Below are 20,494 nucleotides of genomic sequence, written 5' to 3' on the forward strand. Positions count from 1 at the left end.
CGGCCGGCCGGTGACGTCACCGGCAGCGCCCGTTGCCTAGCAACGCGCGGCCGCGGGCCCCGCCCCCCACCTGCCGCGAGCTCAGCCTCTATTCGTCATGGCTCGCTCTTTTTCCTTTTTCTTCTTTTTTTTTGTATTGAGGCATAACTTATATGATATACTGTAAATTGCTCTAATTATAAGTATAGAAGCTCGATGAATTTTTACATACGTCTGTAACCACCCAGATCAAGATATCAATAGCGCTGTCCAACAGAAATATAACGCAAGCTACATAGACCATTTTAAATTTTCTGGTAGTCACATTAAACAAATAAGAAGGAGCAGGTGACATTAATTTTAATAATATATTTTATTTAGCCCAGTATATCTAAAATATTATAATTTCACCATGTAATCAATATGAAATTTTAATGAGATATTTTACCTTTCTGTTGTTTTTCTAAGACTGAAATTCTGTGTGTATTTTATCCTTTCCGTACATCTCAATTGGCATTAGCCATATTTCAAGTGCTCAATAGCCACATGTGACGAGTGGCTACTGTATTGGACAACACAGATATAGAACATTTCCAGCACCTGGAAGGCTCTTTCGTCCCTCCTTCCAGTCAGTATCCCCACCAAGGGTACCCACCATTCTGAATGTTATCAGTTCTCCCCCTACACACACACACACACACACACACACACACACACACACACACACACACACATACACACACACGTTTTGTATCTTTTCTCTCCCCACATCTCACTTTATCTCCTAGGGTCTCCTTTTCTGTCCCTCACAGTGGTTCAAAGCAGCAGACTTTGGGGAGTCCAACTGGATTTAAATCCTGTGTCTACCAACTGTCTAGCCACTTTGGACAATGTGTTTTACCTCTTTGAGCCTCCCCTTCCTCACCTGTTAGCCGGGACTAGTAATGAGAACGTCCATCCCCTCGTGGTGTTAGTGGGGGGGCAGCGTGCAGGTATGAAATGTTCAACAGAGAAACTTTCATCACCAAACTATGAGCCAGACCTAGTCCTTCTCTTTGTCTTCTCTTTTCCCTCTTGTAATCCTCTAACTTGCTTAGTCTTCTTCTCTGTTCCTCCGCTGCCTCTGGGGTTGAGTTTTCCCCTCTGGGAAATGGGAATTGATCATCACTACCCACAAGAGAAGCATTTGATGTGCAATTCGTGGCCTATGATATGTGCTTAAAGATATCACTTTCTTCCCCTCCCCTGTGTCCTCTCTCCCTTCCTTCTCACCTTTTCATTTATCTGTGCTTTTCTTCTGCCCACAGTCCCTGCCCCTCCTCCCGGTTTTGGTCCCCCCGCATTCCTCTCTGGTCCTCCTTCGGTTCCCAGTCCGCCCCGCCCCCAGCATCATTTCTTTCTCCGACCACTTCTGGCCACACCGCTCTGGAGTTAGTTATCAACCCCCAAGATCCGGCTTGGGCCTCATCAGCTCAGCCATTTCCAGGTCGGTGTTGGGGCTGTTTTGTTCTGAAGGGCTGTCAGCTGGGGTCCCCGCGCAGCCCTACAATCATAACAGACCCGCAGGCCGCCTTGCCAGGAAAACAAGCCTTTGTTTTCAGCCCCTAGCGCCGACCCTGCCCGCCCATTTCGGAGCAGGAAGTGTGGCCCTGTCCCCTGTGGCAGTCAGTAGCTAACAAGCAGTCCAGGGGAAGAAAAGCGAATAGAGGGGGAATCACCGTGGAGGCCGAGCGGCCCTCTGCAATTTTGAGGGGTCTCTCTGGCCCGGGAGGCTGGAAGCAATTCCTGCTTATTTGTCCCTACGTTAAAGGAGGCCTTTGAGCTAGCTTCAGTCCAGTGAAAGCTTTGCCCTCCTCTTCCTGACACCCACTTTCTGTTATGGGACCGCCCCTCCTCTCCCTTTGGGGGTGAATGAGACTGTCAGTCATGGTGCCCCGCCCACCCCGTGGCCATGTGACCAGGCCTGGCCAATCATAGAGCCCTATGACCAAGGTTGGCCTCAGAGCTTGATCTAAAGGAGAGGCTTGATTTCAAGGACTATCCAAGTCCTGCACATAGACCCTGGGAAAAACAGGATCTCTCTTTCTATGGGAATTGAAGCTGTAAAAGTACTGGCTTGGGGCCTCCAGTGGCCATCCTTCCTACCAGACACAGGTGGATACAGCATTTTGTAGCTGTGCCACCAGGAGCAGGTTACCTAATCTTTCTGTGCCTCCATTTCTTCATCTGTAAAATGGGAGTTTTGGTAGGACTTACTTCATAGTGTTGTGTGCAGAGTGATGCCTAGCACATAGTAAGAGCTAAGGAGTTGTCATCATCATCATCGCCATCTGCAGAGAGCTCATCCTTGGCAGAAGAGAAAGAAGGTTTCACTCAGAGGGACGGAGACGACCTGAGCTGAGAGATGAGGAAGAGGCCAAGAGATAGAAAGATAGAACTATAGAACACGAGAGAAATCTTTCACTACATTGTTTGATCTCGGGGATCCAGGTGTACTTAAAGCCAGAATGACCCTCTACCTCCCTAGTTTTGTGACCTAGTGCATTTCCTTCTTTTTGTAAGCTACTTCAAGCTGTTACTAACAGCCAAAAGTGACACTGTAGTTGGAATGGTGTTTAGAGGCCCAGAATGTGAGAGCTAAGTCAACACCCCCATCACACAGAACAGAACACTGAGGCCTAGAGGGGGAGAACAACTTGCCCAAGGTCACACAGCTACAAAGATGCACATCTAGCTACCCGACTTCAAAGGCCACACTTTTAACACTGTTTTCACGTTGTAAGTGAAATATAAAAATCAATTCTTTCCCACTCTGCCTTTCTGGTCTGCTGCCATCCTCTCTAATCAGGCATAATTCACTTTGTCTGAAAGATGTTTTATCTTCGCCAGACTGCTAGCAGTGCTACAGCTAACACTTATGACTGCTGATCATATGCCAGGCATTGAACTCAACACTTTACATGTATTCACTCATGTATCCTCCCAACAACCCTAGGAGGGTTTTTTTTTTTTTTTTACTATTAGCCCCATTTTACCAATGAAAAAACTGAGGCATAATAAGACGAAGTGACTTGCCCCAGGTAACACAGCAGTGATAGAATCAGAATTCAAACCCAGGTCATCTGACTCCAAAGTCTCTGCTCTTCATCATTGTACTTGCTAAGACTCCAGGGACTCACCAGCTTGGAAGAGGCAGAGCTGAGACTCGCACCCAACACCACAGTTCTTTCTTCCTTCCTTCCTTCCACACAGCCTGTCTTTCTCATGGTAGCTTTGTACCCAAATCAGCTGTCACTGTCCAACCTTCCCCTTCCTCACTCCTAGCCTTGCTATGTTTTAAACTTATGTGCACACTTCCCATTCCTAGCATCAGGGTTCCCATAAGCCAAGCCTGTGGGACACCTAGCTGTGTGAACCACAGGATCATTTGGTTCCACCTCTTCATTCATTCATTCACTCAACAAACTTTTGTTGGTCACCTGCTGAGTGCCAAACCCTTTGTATTAGTTAGGGTTGGAATCAACTAGTAACAGCAAAGAACTCAAAATAATATGGCTTAAATAAAAAAGAAGTTTATTCCTTTTTCATGTAAAGCCCTAAGGTAAGTAGTCCAAGCCTGGGAATGTGATACCTTCCAGCTCACTGCTTCACCAATCCTAGGGTGTGGGACTCCTCCTCACGGTTGGAGGAGACAGTAATGAGAGCACCAGCCATTACATCCAAGTTCCAGGTCAGGCAGTAGGATGGAGGAAAGGGGAAAGACTAAGGTGAAAGCTTCTCTGAAGTTTCTACTTGACACTTATACTATATCTTAGTCACTAGAGTGGCACCTAGATGCAAAGGAAGTGGAGAGATGTAGTCTCTGTTTGAGGTAGCTATGCATCCAGCTGAAAAATTCAGGACTCCAGTATTAACAGTGGGTTAAGGGATATGGAGTGACAGCCAGCAGCTAGGGACAGACACTAAGTAGGCAGAGGGGAAAGATGGGTGAACAAGATATAGTTCTCTGCACTCATGAAGCTCACAGAGTAGTCTAGGAAACAGATAATAATAATCAAAGTTATAGAGCACTTACTGAGTGCTGGGTGCTTTGCACAATTCAGAGATTCTCAAGAGACCCAAAGAAAGTGAGGGAGCCAGCCTAGCAAATATCAGGAGGAAGGGTGCTTCAGGGATAGCACAGGGCAGGTGCAAAGGCCCTGTGGTAGACTTGTGCTTGGCTTTTATGAGAAACAAGCCCCATCAGAGAGGGGGCTGATCATATAGGATCTGTAGGACATGGAGAGGGTTTCAGATGTGACTCTCAGTGAGATAGAAAACATTGGAAGATTTGAGCCCAGGAATGATTTGATCTGGTTTGTATTTTGCAAAGCCCATTTTGGCTGCCATGTGAAAAATAAACCACAGAGAGACAACGAGAAAACCAGGACACTTGGGGAGCTGTTTCCAGCAGGATTTGTAGACACATTAGATGTTGGTTATGAGAGGAGGAGGTTCAAGGGTGATTTGCAGGGGTTTGGTCACAGAGGGGAAGTCACTTGCCAAAGCTACACAGCTAAAAAGTGACAGAGCCAAGATTTGAGCCCAGTGAGTAGAACAGAACAGAAGACCTACATTCCAGTCACAGGTTGGCTGCATGCCAGTTCCATTAGTCAGCTCAGGCTGCTGCAACAAAATACCATAGACTGGGTGGCTTAAACAACAGGCATTTATTTCTCACAGTTCTGGAGGCTGCAAAGTCCAACATCAAAGATCATGATGAGGGATCTCTTCCTGGCTTACAGATGACCATCTTCTCACTGTGCTCTCACACAGCAGAGAAAGAGAGTGATCTCTCGTGTGTCCTCTTATAAGGGCACTAATCCCATCATGAAGGCTCCACCTTCATGATCTAGTCACCTCCCAAAGGCCTCACCTCCAAATCCATCACATAGGGAATTAGGGCCTGAACATATGAATTTGGGGGGTAACTCAATTCAGTCCATAGCACAAGCTGTGTGGCCTCAGACAAGTATCTTAATTCTTTCTTTTCATGATTCTGTGGATCAGGAGCTCATCTCTTCCCAAGATGTGTGCTGGGGCTGGACAGTCTGAGATGGCTTCTTTACTCTCAGATCTGATACCTGAGCTAAAGTGAATGGCTTGCCTAAGGTCCTACATGTGGGGCCTCAGTTCTCACTGTTGGCTGGATTCTGTGCTTGTCCTCCATGTAGTCTCAGAGCCGCTCCCTCCCCACATAGCCTCCTCACCTGGTCTCTCCTTATAACCTGGGCTCCTCCCGATGTGGCAGCTGGAGAAGGCACAACAGGCAAGAGGAAGACGTGAAAGCTGCTAGGTCTCTTAAGGCCCTAGGCTTGGAAGTCCCAGATATCACATCTGCCTCAATTCTAGCATACCTTAGTTCTCTTGAACCTACATAGTCTTCTCTGTAAAATAAGGTGGCAGTAACATAATGCCCACATTTCTGGATCATTAGGAGGCTCAGTACTAGCTGCTATCATGTCCTGGGCCATTCCTGTGTACCTGTATTTTAGATTTATTGGCTCATTTCATCCTCTACCACCCTGGTGTATTGGATACAGGTTGCACTGACTTGTAAGAGTCAATGGTTAAATTTTCAGGAAATTTGTAAGCAGTCATTAAACCCTTGGTAGCTTGAAAATGGCCTTGTGGGAGTATTTACACCACAGCAATTGGCAAACACAAATCAGGACCTCTCCCCCTCCCCCAGAGACCTGGTTTGCCAACACACCATTGCATCCATAGATATATGTATGTATGGATATAAGTGTGTGTGTGTGTGTGTGTGTATGCATGTATGTATTTTTTCAATCTCATTTACAGACGAGGAAATTGAGGCTCAGAGAGGTTAAATAATTGTCCAAAATCAACCAGTTTAGTAGGTGGCAGATCTGACCTTGGAATCCCAAATCCTGTGTCCTTAACCACTATGCTTCTTGCCTCTGTAAATAAGAAAATGTATATGAAAGAGATTTATAAACAGGCAAAGCTGTATTCATTATTAATTTTTATACAGAAAAAACCTTTCATCTCTGTCTACACATTCTTTCTACGTTTAAGCTGCTGACAAGTATCTGATTATATCTCTCTTCCCTTCCTCACCCCCATAATTCTTCAAATCATCTTTCCCATGTAGGTGAATTCTTCTCAAAAATTCTCCTTCTCTGTTCATTTCTTCCATTTCTCTGCATCCCACTCTCCTTCATTTTCCAACCCCTTCCAGAGCCGGCTCTGTGTTTCGTTGTTTCTCATTTGGCTTTTTGTCCCACACCCCATCCTGGCAGTGAGGGAGTCAGAACAGAATCCGCCCCCTTTATCAGAAGCCAAGCAAGTCCTGCAACAGTTGCCACCGTTCCCCCTTCACGGGTGGCAGGGAGGCCAGACGGCTCAGAATCTGATCGCTTTCCTTGTTCTCTGACACCCCAGAGAAACCACACATTCCATTTGGTGGTCGTCAGAAATAACATGCTTAAGAAACCTGGAATTATAAAACTGCTTAATTAGGGAGAGATGGCTTCACTGGGATATGCCCCATTTTCCCCAGAGGTTTGATTTCCTTCTCAAAGTGGCCCACCCCCCGGCAGCTAATTGCTACCTTTAACATGGTACCACGTTGGAACTTATTCCTTTAATTTTATTTTCTGTGACATCAGTGCTTGCTTATAAAGAGAAGTTCTCTCTTTGATGTTTGATGTTTCAACTCTCCTTCTCCATCAGCAAACTCTAGGACATTGACGTGAGTAGTGAGGGTGGAATCTTTAGCTCCAGAGGTCCCCAGTTACTAAATGGGTACCTACTGTGTGCTAGATGCTGGGGATACACCCAGCGCCAAATGATCTTCTCCAAGATGAGGCTCACAGTCCAATGGGAAAGACAGACGCTAAAATAATCTTTTAAACATTGTGAGAAATGCTCTGAGAGTGATTTAGGCAGTCTGAGGGGGTATAACTGGAGCGCCTGATTTATTTAAGGAGTTGGGGAAGGCTTCTCATAGGAGGTTTGCTGAGACCCAAAAGATGAATAGCCCAGCAAAGAGTAGGAGGACCACTGTTCCACCTGCAAAGGAAGAGCTTGGTGTAGTCAGGCAACAGAAAGAAGGGCAAAGAAGCTGGTACCCAAGCCTCCTGGGGATGTGTTGGAGGCCCCATTGTGACTTGATTTACCTAGGTTCTGATGTTCTAGACCAGGGTCAGCAAACAGTGAGCCAAATACATCCTGCTACCTTTTTTTGTCAATAAAGTTTTATTGGAACACAGCCATACCCATTCACTTACCTGTTGTCTGAGGCAGCTTTCACACTATGATGGCACGGGTGAGTAGTTGCAACAGGGACTATATGGCCTGCAAAGCCAAAGTATTCGCTAGCTGGGCCTTTGTAGAAAAAGTTTGCCAATCCCTGTTCTAGACCTGCTCAATAGCAAGTGGAAAGTTTGGGGTTTGGACCAGGGACCAGCCCACAACTCAGGGGCCTGAGAAGTTGGAGGACCCAAAGACAGTGACCAAGACTAAACAAGAACAGTATTAATAAGGTGAGAGATGATGATCCTGGTGTCTGAACCCAGACTATCCAGCTCCTGAGGCTGTGCTCTTAACCACAAGCCACTCTGATTGTTGGAACAGCAGAGAGGGGACCAGAGTCAGCCAGATGCCAGCAGGTAGGGGCTCCCAGAGACATAGGGATCTTTCACGGGGTGGCAGTGTCCTCCCCCACTGTGAGGCCAGACAGACCAAGCAGGAGGCTGCCTACCATGATGGCACTGGGCTCATTGGCCATTCTTCCCTTTGCCTCTGGGCTCTGGAACACCCCTTCCTCCCTCATTCTGCTTGCATTTCCTCACCAGTCTGGCTCTTAATCACTGTTAAAGTAGTGCTTCTCAAACTTGAATGTGCACTCAGATCACCTGGGGACCTTGTTAAATTGCAGATTCTGATTCAGGAGGTCTGGGGTGAGGCCTGAGACTCTGCGTTTCTAACAAGCTCCCAGGTGATGCTGATGATGCTGGTCCATGGACCACACCTAGATGATATCTTCTCTTAGACTTTCCTGATCAATCCCCCACCCCCACTCCATGCCTCAATTCTGGGGCACCCTAGTGCTTACCTCCAGTAGAGTTCTATCACACTGTACAAGGGTACTTCAAAAAGTTGATGGAAAAATTCATTTTGTCTTTTAATTTTATATTTCCACAAACTATTTTAAGTACCCTAGTGTTGTAATAATTTGCTTAGGTCTTCCTTAATGCATAGTGAGCTTCCCAAGGATGGGGATGAGGTCTTAGTTATCTTAGTATCACTAGAACCTAGCATTGTGTCTGGTACATAGTCGGAGTCCAGAAAAGGAAGGAAGGAAGAAATAAGGGAGAGAGGGAAAGAAGAAAGGAAGATGGATAGATGGGTGAATGGATGGATGGGAGGAAAGGAAGAAAGAAGGAAAGGAAAAGAAAATTCTCTGGGGGTGCTCTGAATTCAAGGAGGAGTGACAAAAGCAGGTTGAGATTGGAAGTTGGGAGAGACTGAGCTGTTGGTCCAGGATGAGATGAAACATGCAAGGGTTGATAGACCCAGGGCGAGAGCAATTTGGGAGACATGAGGGAAGTACGGAGCCACTGAAGTTGGGTGGTTCAGGAAAACAAAGTTCAAAACATGGGTATTCTGCAGAGCCTGGGGCCTGCTGTCAGGATATGGACAGAGCTTGACATCTATTGAGCTGCTGTACCATTGGTCATGTAAAACAAACATGGTGGCCACCCTCATATCTGTTCTCAAGTCACCTCCACCTTCCCACAGCTTCCAGAAGGAAACCAGCAATTCCCTCCAGGGAGGTGTTTCTGGGGGTCAGACTGGTGGGAGTCAGGGGGGGAGAGGAGGACCCTTAGGGAAACAATGACCTCACTTCGGGGAGGCAGCCAAACAGTCACAAAGGTAAAAGCGAGTGGATGATAGGATACCCTTCTTGATCCTTGGCAGATGTGGGCACATCTACTTCAAGGAGTCCCCTTCTGAGTGGCCTGTGCCCGGACATCAAGATGGAATATAAAGGGATAAATATAACATTGCTATCCACATGCCCCACGTCATCCATTTGATAGCTATGCAACATGTGTTCATAACATTTTTCCCTCTAATTTAAATATATCACATTCTCAGTACAAAAAAATTGAAAAAAGCAGAAAAACACAAAGAAAACTAGTATTTTTTGCATTCTCCTTTTTTTCCACTTGGAACTATAAGAGGAGCATTTCTCTGCATCAAAAGATATCCTTTGGGGCCGGCCCGGTGGTGCACTGGATAAGTGCGCCGCTTGGGAAGCGTGGCGGTGCTCCCACCCAAGGGTTCGGATCCCACATGCAGACCGGTTCCCGCTCACTGGCTGAGCGAGGCGCGGGAGCAGCGCCGAGGGTTGCGATCCCGTTGCCGGTCCCGGTCCGGTACGGGGGCGACACTGAGGGTTGCGATCCGTTGCCGGACACGGAAAAAGACAAAAGACAAAAAAAAAAAAAAAAAAAAAAAGATATCCTTTGGGCCGGCCCGGTGGCGCACTGCTACAATGCGCCGCTTGGGAGCACGGCGGCGCTCCTGCCAAGGGCTCGGATCCCACATACAGACCGGTTCCCGCTCACTGGCTGAGCGAGGTATGGGCGCAACACCGAGGGTTGCGATCCTGTTGCCGGTCTCGGTCCAGTATGGGCGTGACACTGAGGGTTGCGATCCGTTGCCGGACATGAAAAAAAGACAAAAAAAAAAAGATATCCTTTATCAGTTTGATTTTTTTTTAACTTTTAATTTATCCTTTATCAGTTTGATTTTTTTTTAACTTTTAATTTTGAAATAATTTAAGACTTAAAGAAAAGTTGCAAAAATAGTACTAGAGTACCCATATACCCTTCATCCAGCTTCCCCTAATGTTAACGTCTGATATAACCATAGTACCATTAGCAAAGCCAGGAAATTAACATTGATACTATTACTATTAACTAAACTACAGACCTTATTCAGATTTTGCCAAGTGCACCACTAACATTTTTTTCCTAGTCCAGGATTGAATCCAAAATCCTACATCGTATTTACTTGTCATATCTCCTTAATCCTCTCCAATCTGACTCTTCCTTGGTCTTTTCTTTGTCTTTCATGACTTTGATACTTTCAAAGAATGCTGGGCAGTTATTTTGTAGACTGTCCCTCATTTGGATTTGTCTCTTGTTTTCTCATGACTAGATTGAGGTTATGACTTTTTGGCCAGAATACCACAGAAGTGATTCTGTGTCCTTCTCAATGTATCATATCAGGGGGTTCAGGGTGTCTATACGACTTATTAACTGGGGATGTTAACCTTGATCACTTGGTTAACGTGGCATGTGTTTGGTTTCCTCACCATAAAGCTGCTGTTTTTCAAGATAATTTTTTATTTTTTTTGGTGGCTGGCCAGTATGGAATCCGAACCCTTGATCTTGGTATTACCAATACTGTGCTCTGACCAACTGAGCTAACCTGCTGTCTTCTAGGAAACTTTTTTAATGGCTGTATGGCTTTTCATTAAAGATCTCTGACATAATCAGATCCTCTTTTTGTACATTTAGTATACTTTTTTTTTTTTTTACTGTTATAAATGTCGCAGTGGCCATTTCTGTTGGTTCATCTTTGCACATATCCCTGATTGTTTTGTTAGTAAAATTGCTGGAGCAAAAATAATTTATATTTTTAAGGTTATGGATGCCTGGTTCATGGTTATTTGTACTTTTTTTGTTTTAATCCTCTTTATTAAAGTATAATATAAATACAATAAAATGCACAGATTTGGAGAAATATTTCAATGAGTTTTGGTAAATGTTTGCACCCATGTAACTACCATCCCAATCAAGATGTAAAATATCTCTATCACCTCCCCAAATTCCCTGATGACCCCTTGCAGTCGGTCTCCCCAACCCTCATTCCAGACAACTACTGACCTGATTTCTATCACCTCGGGTTACTGTTACCTATTCTAGGACTTTATTCATATAAACCAGAATTATACAACACACACTCTTTTATGACTATCTTCTTTGATCTGACATAATATTGGTGAGATTCATCCATATTGCTGCATATATCAGCCATTTGTTGATCTTTATTGCTGAGTTGTATTTTATTGTATAAATATGTCACGATTTGTTTATCAATTCTTTCATTGATGGACATTTGGGCTGTTTCCAGCTTGGAGATTTTATGAATAAAGCTGCTAAGAACATTTGCGTACATGTGGACATATGTTTTCATTTCTCTCGGGTAGAAACCTCAGAGTGGAATTGCTGGGTTATAAAGTAGGTATATGTTTAACTTTATTAGACATGACAGGGTGTGATTATTTTCATCTCCATTTTATAGCACAGGTCACAGAAAGCTTGAGGGACTTGCCCAAGGGCAAAGGGAGGGAAATAGACTTTGTTGCCAGGCACAATAATAGGTGCTTTTCCTGTTCATCTCCCTTAATCCTCAAAGCAACCCCATAAGGTGGGAATTATGATTCCTGTTCTGTAGATTAGGAAACTGAGGCTCATGACCATGCAGCAAGATAGGATTCAAACCCAGTCCAGTATGAGTATCCAAGTCTGCTTCACCAGGTGTTCATCTTGCAACCTTGGAGACAGTCGAGGATGGAGCTGCGGAGGATGAACATCTCCCTGCTCTCAGAGTCATGGCCTGGACTTACCTGCACCCTGTGGCCATCCTGCCCATGCCCCTGTGATGCCTCAGTCGGCCCTCTAGAGACAAGGGTGATCTGGACGCAGGGGCAGGGACTGTGCCCCCACATTTGGCTTTGAGCCCTCCAAGCCACAGCAAGAACCAGAGGGTGACCCACACTCCAACCCTCTGCCAAAGGTGTAGAGTTTCTCACCCTGAAACACAATCCTGGCTATTTGATCTTCTGGGCTGGTGGGTGGCGGGCGAGGGCAGTGGGCAGGGGCCGCATCTCCTGGCCATATTGCGGCCCCATTAGGAGCTGGCCTGAGTGCTTTCCAGAGCTGATTAATGGCCTGCCTGTGACCTGGAATGTCATTACTGCCTGAGGCCAGTGCCCCCCAGCTTGGTCCTTTGGGTCTTTACTGCTAATAATAATTGATGCTTTCTGTGTGGTTGCAGGGAAAGTTCTATCTGGTCATCGAGGAGCTGAGCCAGCTGTTCCGGTCACTCGTCCCCATCCAGCTGTGGTACAAATACATCATGGGTGATGACTCCTCCAACAGCTACTTCCTGGGAGGGGTCCTGATCATTCTCTACAGCCTCTGCAAGGTGAGGTGGCCCCAGGGCTGGACAGCTGTCCTCAGGAAGGCCCTATTCACCAGCCAGGCCCAGGGGACTACTGGGGAACCTGGAATACCCAAACTAATTTCTTCTTTTTTTTTAAATCGAGATAAAATTTTAAGAACATGAAATTAACCACTAACCATTTTAAAAGCTATAATTCAGTGGCATTTAGCAGATTCACAGTGTCGTGCAACCACCACTGCTATCTAGTTCCAAGACATTTCATTATCTCAAAAAGAAACCCTGTACCTAATAAGCAGTCATTCCCCATTCCTCTCCCTTCTCTCCCCCCAGCCCCTGGCAACCACTAATCTGCTTTCTGTCTCTATGAATTTACCTATTCTGGATATTTCATATAAATGGAATTGTACAACATGTGACCTTTTGTGTCTGGCTTTTTTACTCAGTGTAATATATTTTAGGTTCATGCACATTGTGGCATGTCTCAGTACTTTTTATAGTGAATCTACCCTAATTTCTTGCTTGTGAAGCTTACCATATGCTATTCTTTCACATAGTCATCTCCATAACAACTCTTCAAGATACATACCATTATTATTACTCCCATTTTACAGGTTAGGAAACTGAGGCTCAGGGAGATGAAGTTACTGGCCCAAGGTTATTCAGACAGAGATAACAGAATAAGCATCAGACCCAGGCAGGCTGGCTCCAGAGCCCGGAGCTTTTAACCACGCTGCCACGGACTTTCTTTTCTGTCCCTCTTACCTCAGAAATATTATCCCTTTTAAATCGTACACCCTGAACATCTCAAATCAGCACACAGCACTTTTCATCATTAGTACAATCAGGTTTTTTTCCCCTAAAAATAAATATATCCTCCACTTTCTTTTTCCTTCTCTATTCAGGCTTTAGAGAATCCTGGGGGGATGAGTATGTTCTTCTCTTTCCTTCCTCCCAGCTGGACTAGCCAGACCATCCACACAGTGTCAGCCATTGGGCCTTCTCCTGCTTGCTGATTCTGATCGACTGTCAGTGGCCAACTGAGTGCTGGATGGAGAAGGATTATCAGCCCAGGCTGAGCTCAGAGGAAGAGTGCTGGGATTGATTAGCAATGCCTGTCCTGGGCATGGGAGGGGAAAGAGCAGTATGCGTGCCCTTTGTTTGCTATCCTAGCCTAGGTAGCAGGGGAGACTGCTGATATCAGGCAGCAAGACAAAAGCTAAGCCAAACCAATGGGAATGAGGAGTTCCAAACGGAAGAAGTGCCTTGAAAATGTTCTGAGTCAAAGACAGGGGTAGGGAGAGTGAAGGGGTGGGTTGGAAGGGGTAGGGAGGTTGTTCAGGGATAGTGGGAGATCCTGAACAACCTTGGATACCTTTCAGCCACCACCCTGTTCTTCTTTCAGTCATTCGACATCTGTGGCCGCGTGGGTGGAGTTAGGAAAGCCCTGAAGCTTCTGTGCACCTCTCAGGTGAGTTGGCTTTGGGTGGTCCCTACTGATGTCCCAGGAAGCAGGAGCCAGAAACAGCAGTGGCCCCTCCCTCACCCCACAGATCTCGCAGTGCTTCTGAGTGTCCATAGCTGTGTTTGTCTCTCCCCTCCCTCAAACAGAATTATGGAGTCCGAGCCACTGGGCAGCAGTGCACAGAAGCCGGTGATATCTGTGCCATCTGTCAGGCCGAGTTCCGAGAGCCTCTAATTCTCCTGTGCCAGGTGAGCAGGGCTCGGGCAGGTCCATCAGAAACTGAGGTGCTGGGACAGCAGGGCCCTGCCCCATGGAAAAGATGGAACAGTCTGTCCCATGACCAAATCTTGGGGCTCTGGCATGGGTCTTTGGGGGCAATGTGGTTGAGACTGGAGTCAGCCAGACCCATGCTCAAATCTCAGCTTTGCCTCTTACTAGCTGGGTGGCCTTGGCAGACTACTTCACTTCTCTGAGCCTCTGTTTTAGCGGTAAAATGTAGAAATGCCAAATTCAGTATGGCATAGCATCAGAATATCCTGAGTGTGAATTCCAGCAGCATTCTTGATCCAGGTGGGTCACTCTACCTCCCAGAGCCTTGGCTTTTTTCATGTATAAAATGGCCATAATAATAATACTTACTTCACCAAGCTATTATTACGATTAAATGGGATCATCTATGGAAAGAGCTAAACTTGAATTACTCAACCTTGGAAATTCCTAGTATTATAATTACAATCAGCCTTCCATATCCATAGGTTCCACATCTGTGGATTTAACCAACCATGAATAGAAAATACTACCCCCCCCAAAAAAAAACAATAAAAAAATACAGTGTAACACCTATCTACATAGCATTTACATTGTATTAGTATAAGTAATCTAGAGATGATTTAAAATACACAGGAGGATATGCATAGGTTATATGAAGATACTATGCCATTTTATATCAGGAACTTGAGCAACCTCAGATTTTGGTATCCACAGGGTCTTGGAACCAGTCTCCTGTGAATACCAAGGGATGACTATATTATTATCAGTATAGTTATTATTACCATCTGTTTTCATTATTAGTCATGGATCACCAACCCACGGCTGGTCCGTCCCTTTTAACTCCCTAAATGCGTTCCTCCTCCTCCTCCTCCTGACCTTAGGGGCTAGGTGTCAATTCAGCAAATGTGTATTGGGTCAAAGCATCCTATCAGACACTGGGGAGGAGAGGCACAGGGCACACAGATCCTGTCCCCTCCTCTGCAAGCTCATAGTCTCCTTGGGGAGACAGACACATACATAAATAACTATGAAACAAGGCAGGCGGTGATAAGTGCTGTGTAAGAGAGATTCATGCATCGTCCCAGGGGACCAGAACAGAGAGCGATGAATTCCAGGTTGGAGAGGCTTTTTGGAGGAGGCATAAGCTGGAGACCAGAAGTGATGGAAAGGCTTATGGACCCACCATCACCACTTCCAGGGGTGGGGGAACAGGAGGTGGGGTCCTTTTTTAGCATCAGCGAAATATTTTTTGTTATTGCTGTTTGGGACTTGCGGGTGGGGGGGGAGTAATTTTAATTGTTTATTTTTAAACTGGTAATATTTTTGCATGAATCAAAATTCAAAAGAAAAAAAAATAAAAAGACTAAGGAGACATGACGACTAAATGTAGTAAGGGATCTGGGTTGGATCCTGGAACAGAGAAAGGACATTAGGAGAAAAACTAGTTTGATGAAATCTGAATGAAGTCTGGAGTTCAGTTCATAGAAACATATCAATGTGGATTTCTTAGCTTTGACAAATGTGTCAGTCATGCAAGATGATCACACCAGGGGAAACTGAAACTGGGTGAGGGGTGTATGGGGATTTTCTGTTCTTTGCAACTTTTCTGTAAGCCTAAAATTATTCCAATTTAAAAAGTTTATTTAAAAAATTTTTTTGAAAGATATAAAAAGGAGGATGTAGGCCTAACACCTTGTCCCCCAGCTCCCGAATCCCCTGTTTACCCACACAGGCAACCATTGTTACCAGTTTCCTTGTATCTTTCCAGAGATGTTTTATAGAATTTAAACATATCGGGGCTGGCCCGGTGGCGCACTGCTACAGTGCACCGCTTGGGAAGCGCGGCGGCGCTCCCGCTGAGGGTTCGGATCCCACATACAGACCGGCTGCTCACTGGCTGAGTGAGGTGCGGGCGCAACACCAAGGGTTGCGATCCCGTTGCCGGTCCCAGTCCAGTACGGGCGCGACACTGAGGGTTGCGATCCATTGCCCATCACGAAAAAAAACAAAAAGGAAAAAATAAATAAATAAATAAATAAACATATTTATGTACACAAGGGTACTTCAAAAAGTTCATGGAAAGATTTGTATTATCTCTCAATTCTATTTTTCCATGAACTTTTTGAAGTACCCTTGTATATAAGCTCATGTGTATATATATATGTATATATGTGTGTGTGTATATGTATATATGTATACACACACACAAACATATCTTTTTTTAAAAAACATAACTTGTAGCATATTCTACTCAAGCTGCTTTCTCCACCTTTCACTTTTAACTTGAAACTCTGCCTTAGGGATTGCTCCTTATTCCATCGTATAGCTGCACAGCATGCCATTTTATGGATAGACCACAATTTGTTGAACCATTCTCCTATTGATAGACATTTAGTAGCTTATAATATTTGGTTATTACGAATATGGCTGGTACAAACAATCTGAAATGGGGAGATCAATCACACCTATCTGGGCCCATCGTGTTTGATTAAATGAGTTAATTCAAGTGAAGCATTTGGACCTGCACCTGGCACATGGTCAGGGTTCAATAAATATTCACTTTTAGGGGCATGCATTTCATTTCACACATGCACAAGCTCCCGGTAGGATAAATTCCTAGTGGTGGAATTCCGAGGTCAGAGGGTACACAGTTTTGACAGATGTTGCTAAATTGCCCTCTATAAAGAGTGTATCCACTTATGCTCCCAGTGAAGAGTAAGACACGGCCTCTTGCTCCCTCCCTCACCGACACACAGTGTTATCAAGCCTCTTTTGAGCTTTGCCAATCTGACAGGTGACAAACGCTATCTCCGTGCAGTTTTAATTTGCATTTCTCTAATTATGAGTGTGGTTGAGCATCTTTTCATTTGCTTCAGAGCCATCTGTATTTCCCTCTCAGTAGCAAGGATGATTTGAACATGATGTCAAGGTGAAAGTCTTTCTTCTTGTTTCCTGGCAATCTCCCTAAGCCTCAGTCTGTTGTCTCTCTTTCATTCTTCTCCTTGTACCACTATGTCTTCCCGCAAGTGGATTAGAAATTCTTAGGAGGAATCAGACAAGACACCATTATCCCAGATCTAGGAGTAACAGCCACACCCAGTTGTGTTTGAAGACCACAAACGTGACCAGGCAGAGCACACATCTCAGCCTTATTCTTCCCCTGTGAGCTGGGCCTGGAAAGGCAGAGATGGCTTGCACAGGTGAAGGGATCTTGTTGATTCCTAAATGCACTGAATGAATGAACAAATGAAGGAATCACTCAGCTTAAGTGTTATTTCCTCGATAAAGTCTTCCCTGGCTCTGCCTCCCCAGACTAGTCATGTTCCCAGCTATATGGTCAGAGATCCCTGTGTTTTAGTTCATTGGATTGTGTAAGATCTATCTCCTCTCTGCCAACTTACAAGCAAATTGAGAGTGGAGACCATGTCTGTCTTGTTTAGCAGCCGAGCCACAGTACTGACTTAGTAAATATTGGGTGGTTGGATGGATGGATGGATGGATGAATAGGATGGATATGGATGAGATGGATGGATGGATAAATGAATGCATAGGGTTATGGCCAGGTGGAGGAGTGGGTGGGTGAGTGCAAAGGTAAGTAGAAAGCGGCCAGTCTCCAAAAAAACAAAACAAAGGTTGGTGGATAGACGTATAAGTGGGTGGGTGACTGTGTGATGGGCACATGGCTGGATAGATTGGTGAGTAAATAGGTAGGTAGATGGGTAAATGAATGCATGCATGGGTGGAAGATGGATGGATGAACAGAAGGACAAATCGATGAGGGGATCGATAAAGAACCCACTAAGCTAAAGCAACATCCTTTCTCCCCTTAAAAGATTCATCAAACTAAGCCCAGTGTGTCACTGCTCCCCCACACACCCTTGCCCCCCGAGCTGGGGCCTAGGAAGCAGATTGCCAATTGAAGCTACTCAGGCAGCCACTGAGCAAGTCTCCGTGTTAGAACTCTTCTCAGACACAGCCCACTTGCCCAGGCAGTCACTCCACAGATATTTATGGTTTGCCTCCTGCAAGGCTGCAGGGGGTCAGGGAAAGGGCATTTAGAACACAAAGTCAGAAACTTGGTTTATTCCTTTGCCAAAGAAAACAGTGAGAGTACATTTAGAGAACAAAGTGCCCTCCAATCCTTGGTCACTATGCGTTTGGTTTTTTGTGTGTTGTATGATATAAAGAGGACAAGAGAACAGTAACTCCTATTTGATTTTGTGCTTTATAGGCCTTATCTGTTTCCATTCTTATAGAAACCTTGGAAGGGAAATAGTAGCCCCATTTTATAGAGAAGTAGATTTGGGCTCAGAAAGACAAAGAGATGGACATGCCCAAGGTCCTGCTGCTCCTCGGTAGCAGAATCAGGATTCAAACCCTGAGTCTCTCATGCCATCGGCCATGCCTTCCACAAGACTTGGCATCTTGCTTTGGGATGTCCTAAACACTGCATTAAGACTAGAGCACTTTTCCCGGAAATCTACGGGAATGTGCTAAGCCTGTGCACATTGCCTCTTCGGCTTAATGAATGACTGAGCTGGGATCGAGCTTTTAACACCTGCTTCTGACTCCTCCGTCCATTCATTTATGCATCAGGTAGTTATTGAGCACTGACAGCATCCCCAGCACTAACTATATAGTCCTCAGCAGCGCAGTTTATTGTGACACTGACCTTCCATATCATCTGTCACCCAAGAGTGAAAATGCTTGCCCTGGACAGCTTGCAGATTTTTTAATACAGTCATATTGAGATGATATGTATGGCTATGTATGGATTTTGAGTATCTTAGCATGTCATACAATAGTCAGTATTAGTGTTTAATTCTAAGTCTAGACATGGCTGGCTGGTTTGTGTGATTAAGGAGGATCTGGGGTTAGGGATGTGCATATATATATCCCCTGTATTGTAGAAGCCACATTTTCAATAATGTCATTCATAATCAAGTGCTTCAAACATCCCTTCCCACACTTTCCATGTGTGAACACTATACATAGTAGAACACCATGGGCAAGAGTTTTCACTAGGGAATCAGACACTTCTTGTATCAGTTATCAAATGCTGTGTAACAAATTACCCTGAAACTTAGTGGCTTAGGGCAACATATGTTTATGATCTCACAGTTTCCATGGATCAAGATCCAGGCATGGCTTAGTTGTGTCTTCTGCTTCAGGGTCTCTCATAAGCTGCATCAAGGTATTGGCCAGAGCTATGGTCATCTCCTGGGTCAACTGGGGAAGGAGCTGCTTCCAAACTCCATCATGTGGGTGTTGGCAGGATTCAGTTCCTCATGGGTTGTAGGACAAAGGGCTTGAGTTCCTTGCTGGCTATTGTGGCTGGAAGCTACCCCAAGTTCCTTGCCTAGTTGGCTTCATCAGAGCAAGCATGTGAGAAGCACGAGAGAGAGTGTGAGCAAGTTGGAAGTTACAGTCTTTTGTAACCTAATCTCGGAAGTGACATCCCATCACCTTTACTGTGTTATACTGGTTAGAATCAAGTCACTAGGTCCAGCCCTTACTCAAAGGGAGGGGACAAGGATGTGAATCCCAGGATGAGGGGATCACTGGGAGCCATAACAGAAATCTGCCCACCACATTCCCAAGGTTGAATTCCAGCCCCACCATTTAGCAGCTGTGTGCATTTGGGCACGTGGCTTCCCCTCTCTGAGTCTCACTGATCCATCTGTTTGCTGATATGAAACTGGGATGTGATAGTGCACATAAAGGACATTAGCAGTGCCTGGTCCAGTGTTCATATTGAATAAGGGGTAGGGGTCCTGATTATTACCTGTTCCCCTCCTCACCTTCATCCATCCACCTGGACCCAGGCCTGGATGCTTCCTTCTTTCTCAGCCCACACCAAACACCAAGCACCAGGTTAAGACATACCCTTCTGTCCCATTGAAAGCCTCTTCTCTCACACCGGGGCTGGCTCATGTGGTTGTGGGGACTCTGGTCCAAGCTCACATTTCTCCTGCCTTCTCTGAATCTTTTAGCAAAATGTGAGGAGTCTGGATGGGATTCAGGGTGAGGTTAGGGAGGTCGGTCAACCCCCAGGGCTCCTCGCCCAGCTCTGTGCACCAGGAGCAGAGCCAGGGAGCAGTTAACAATCCAGCACCACCTGCATCCCCCTTGACGTAAACCCACCAGATCCTACATGTCCCAGCCGGGAAAGGGCCCCTCCTTCCTCTCTCTCTGCAAGGGCTCATCCCTTTTTCCAGATGCTGGAGGGAATCCGAAGTCATGAACTCCTTAGCTGGGCCCCTGGGTGGACCTGGTTCTTCAAACCCCTTCATTTGGCACCAGATTCTGTCCCTCCCAATTCTCTGAGGAGGAGACTGTGAGCTCCTGGAGGGCAGGGACCAGGCCTTTGTCAGCCTGGTATCCCCAGATTCTGCACCTGATCTGCATTCATTTGTCACCTCCATTGACAGAGCCCCTGCTCTGTGCTGGCAAGGCTGGCAGTGGGAATACAGTAACAACAGCTGCTGCCGTCATGGGGTTTACCAGACCTAG

General features: G+C 45.6%; 1 protein-coding gene across 1 annotated transcript in view; it reads left to right on the forward strand.

Annotated features, from left to right (window-relative positions):
- Positions 1 to 20,494, forward strand: part of RNFT2 (ring finger protein, transmembrane 2) — a 63,275-nt gene that overhangs the window by 38,348 nt on the left and 4,433 nt on the right. Inside the window, exons 5-7 of the mRNA XM_008566165.1 lie at positions 12,121 to 12,270; positions 13,652 to 13,717; positions 13,858 to 13,959. Of these exons, the coding sequence (XP_008564387.1) occupies positions 12,121 to 12,270; positions 13,652 to 13,717; positions 13,858 to 13,959 (318 nt within the window). The remainder of the gene's footprint in view (positions 1 to 12,120; positions 12,271 to 13,651; positions 13,718 to 13,857; positions 13,960 to 20,494) is intronic.

Source organism: Galeopterus variegatus, unplaced genomic scaffold (genome assembly GCF_000696425.1).
Source record: "Galeopterus variegatus unplaced genomic scaffold, G_variegatus-3.0.2 Scaffold227, whole genome shotgun sequence".
NCBI classification, from domain to species: Eukaryota; Metazoa; Chordata; class Mammalia; order Dermoptera; family Cynocephalidae; genus Galeopterus; species Galeopterus variegatus.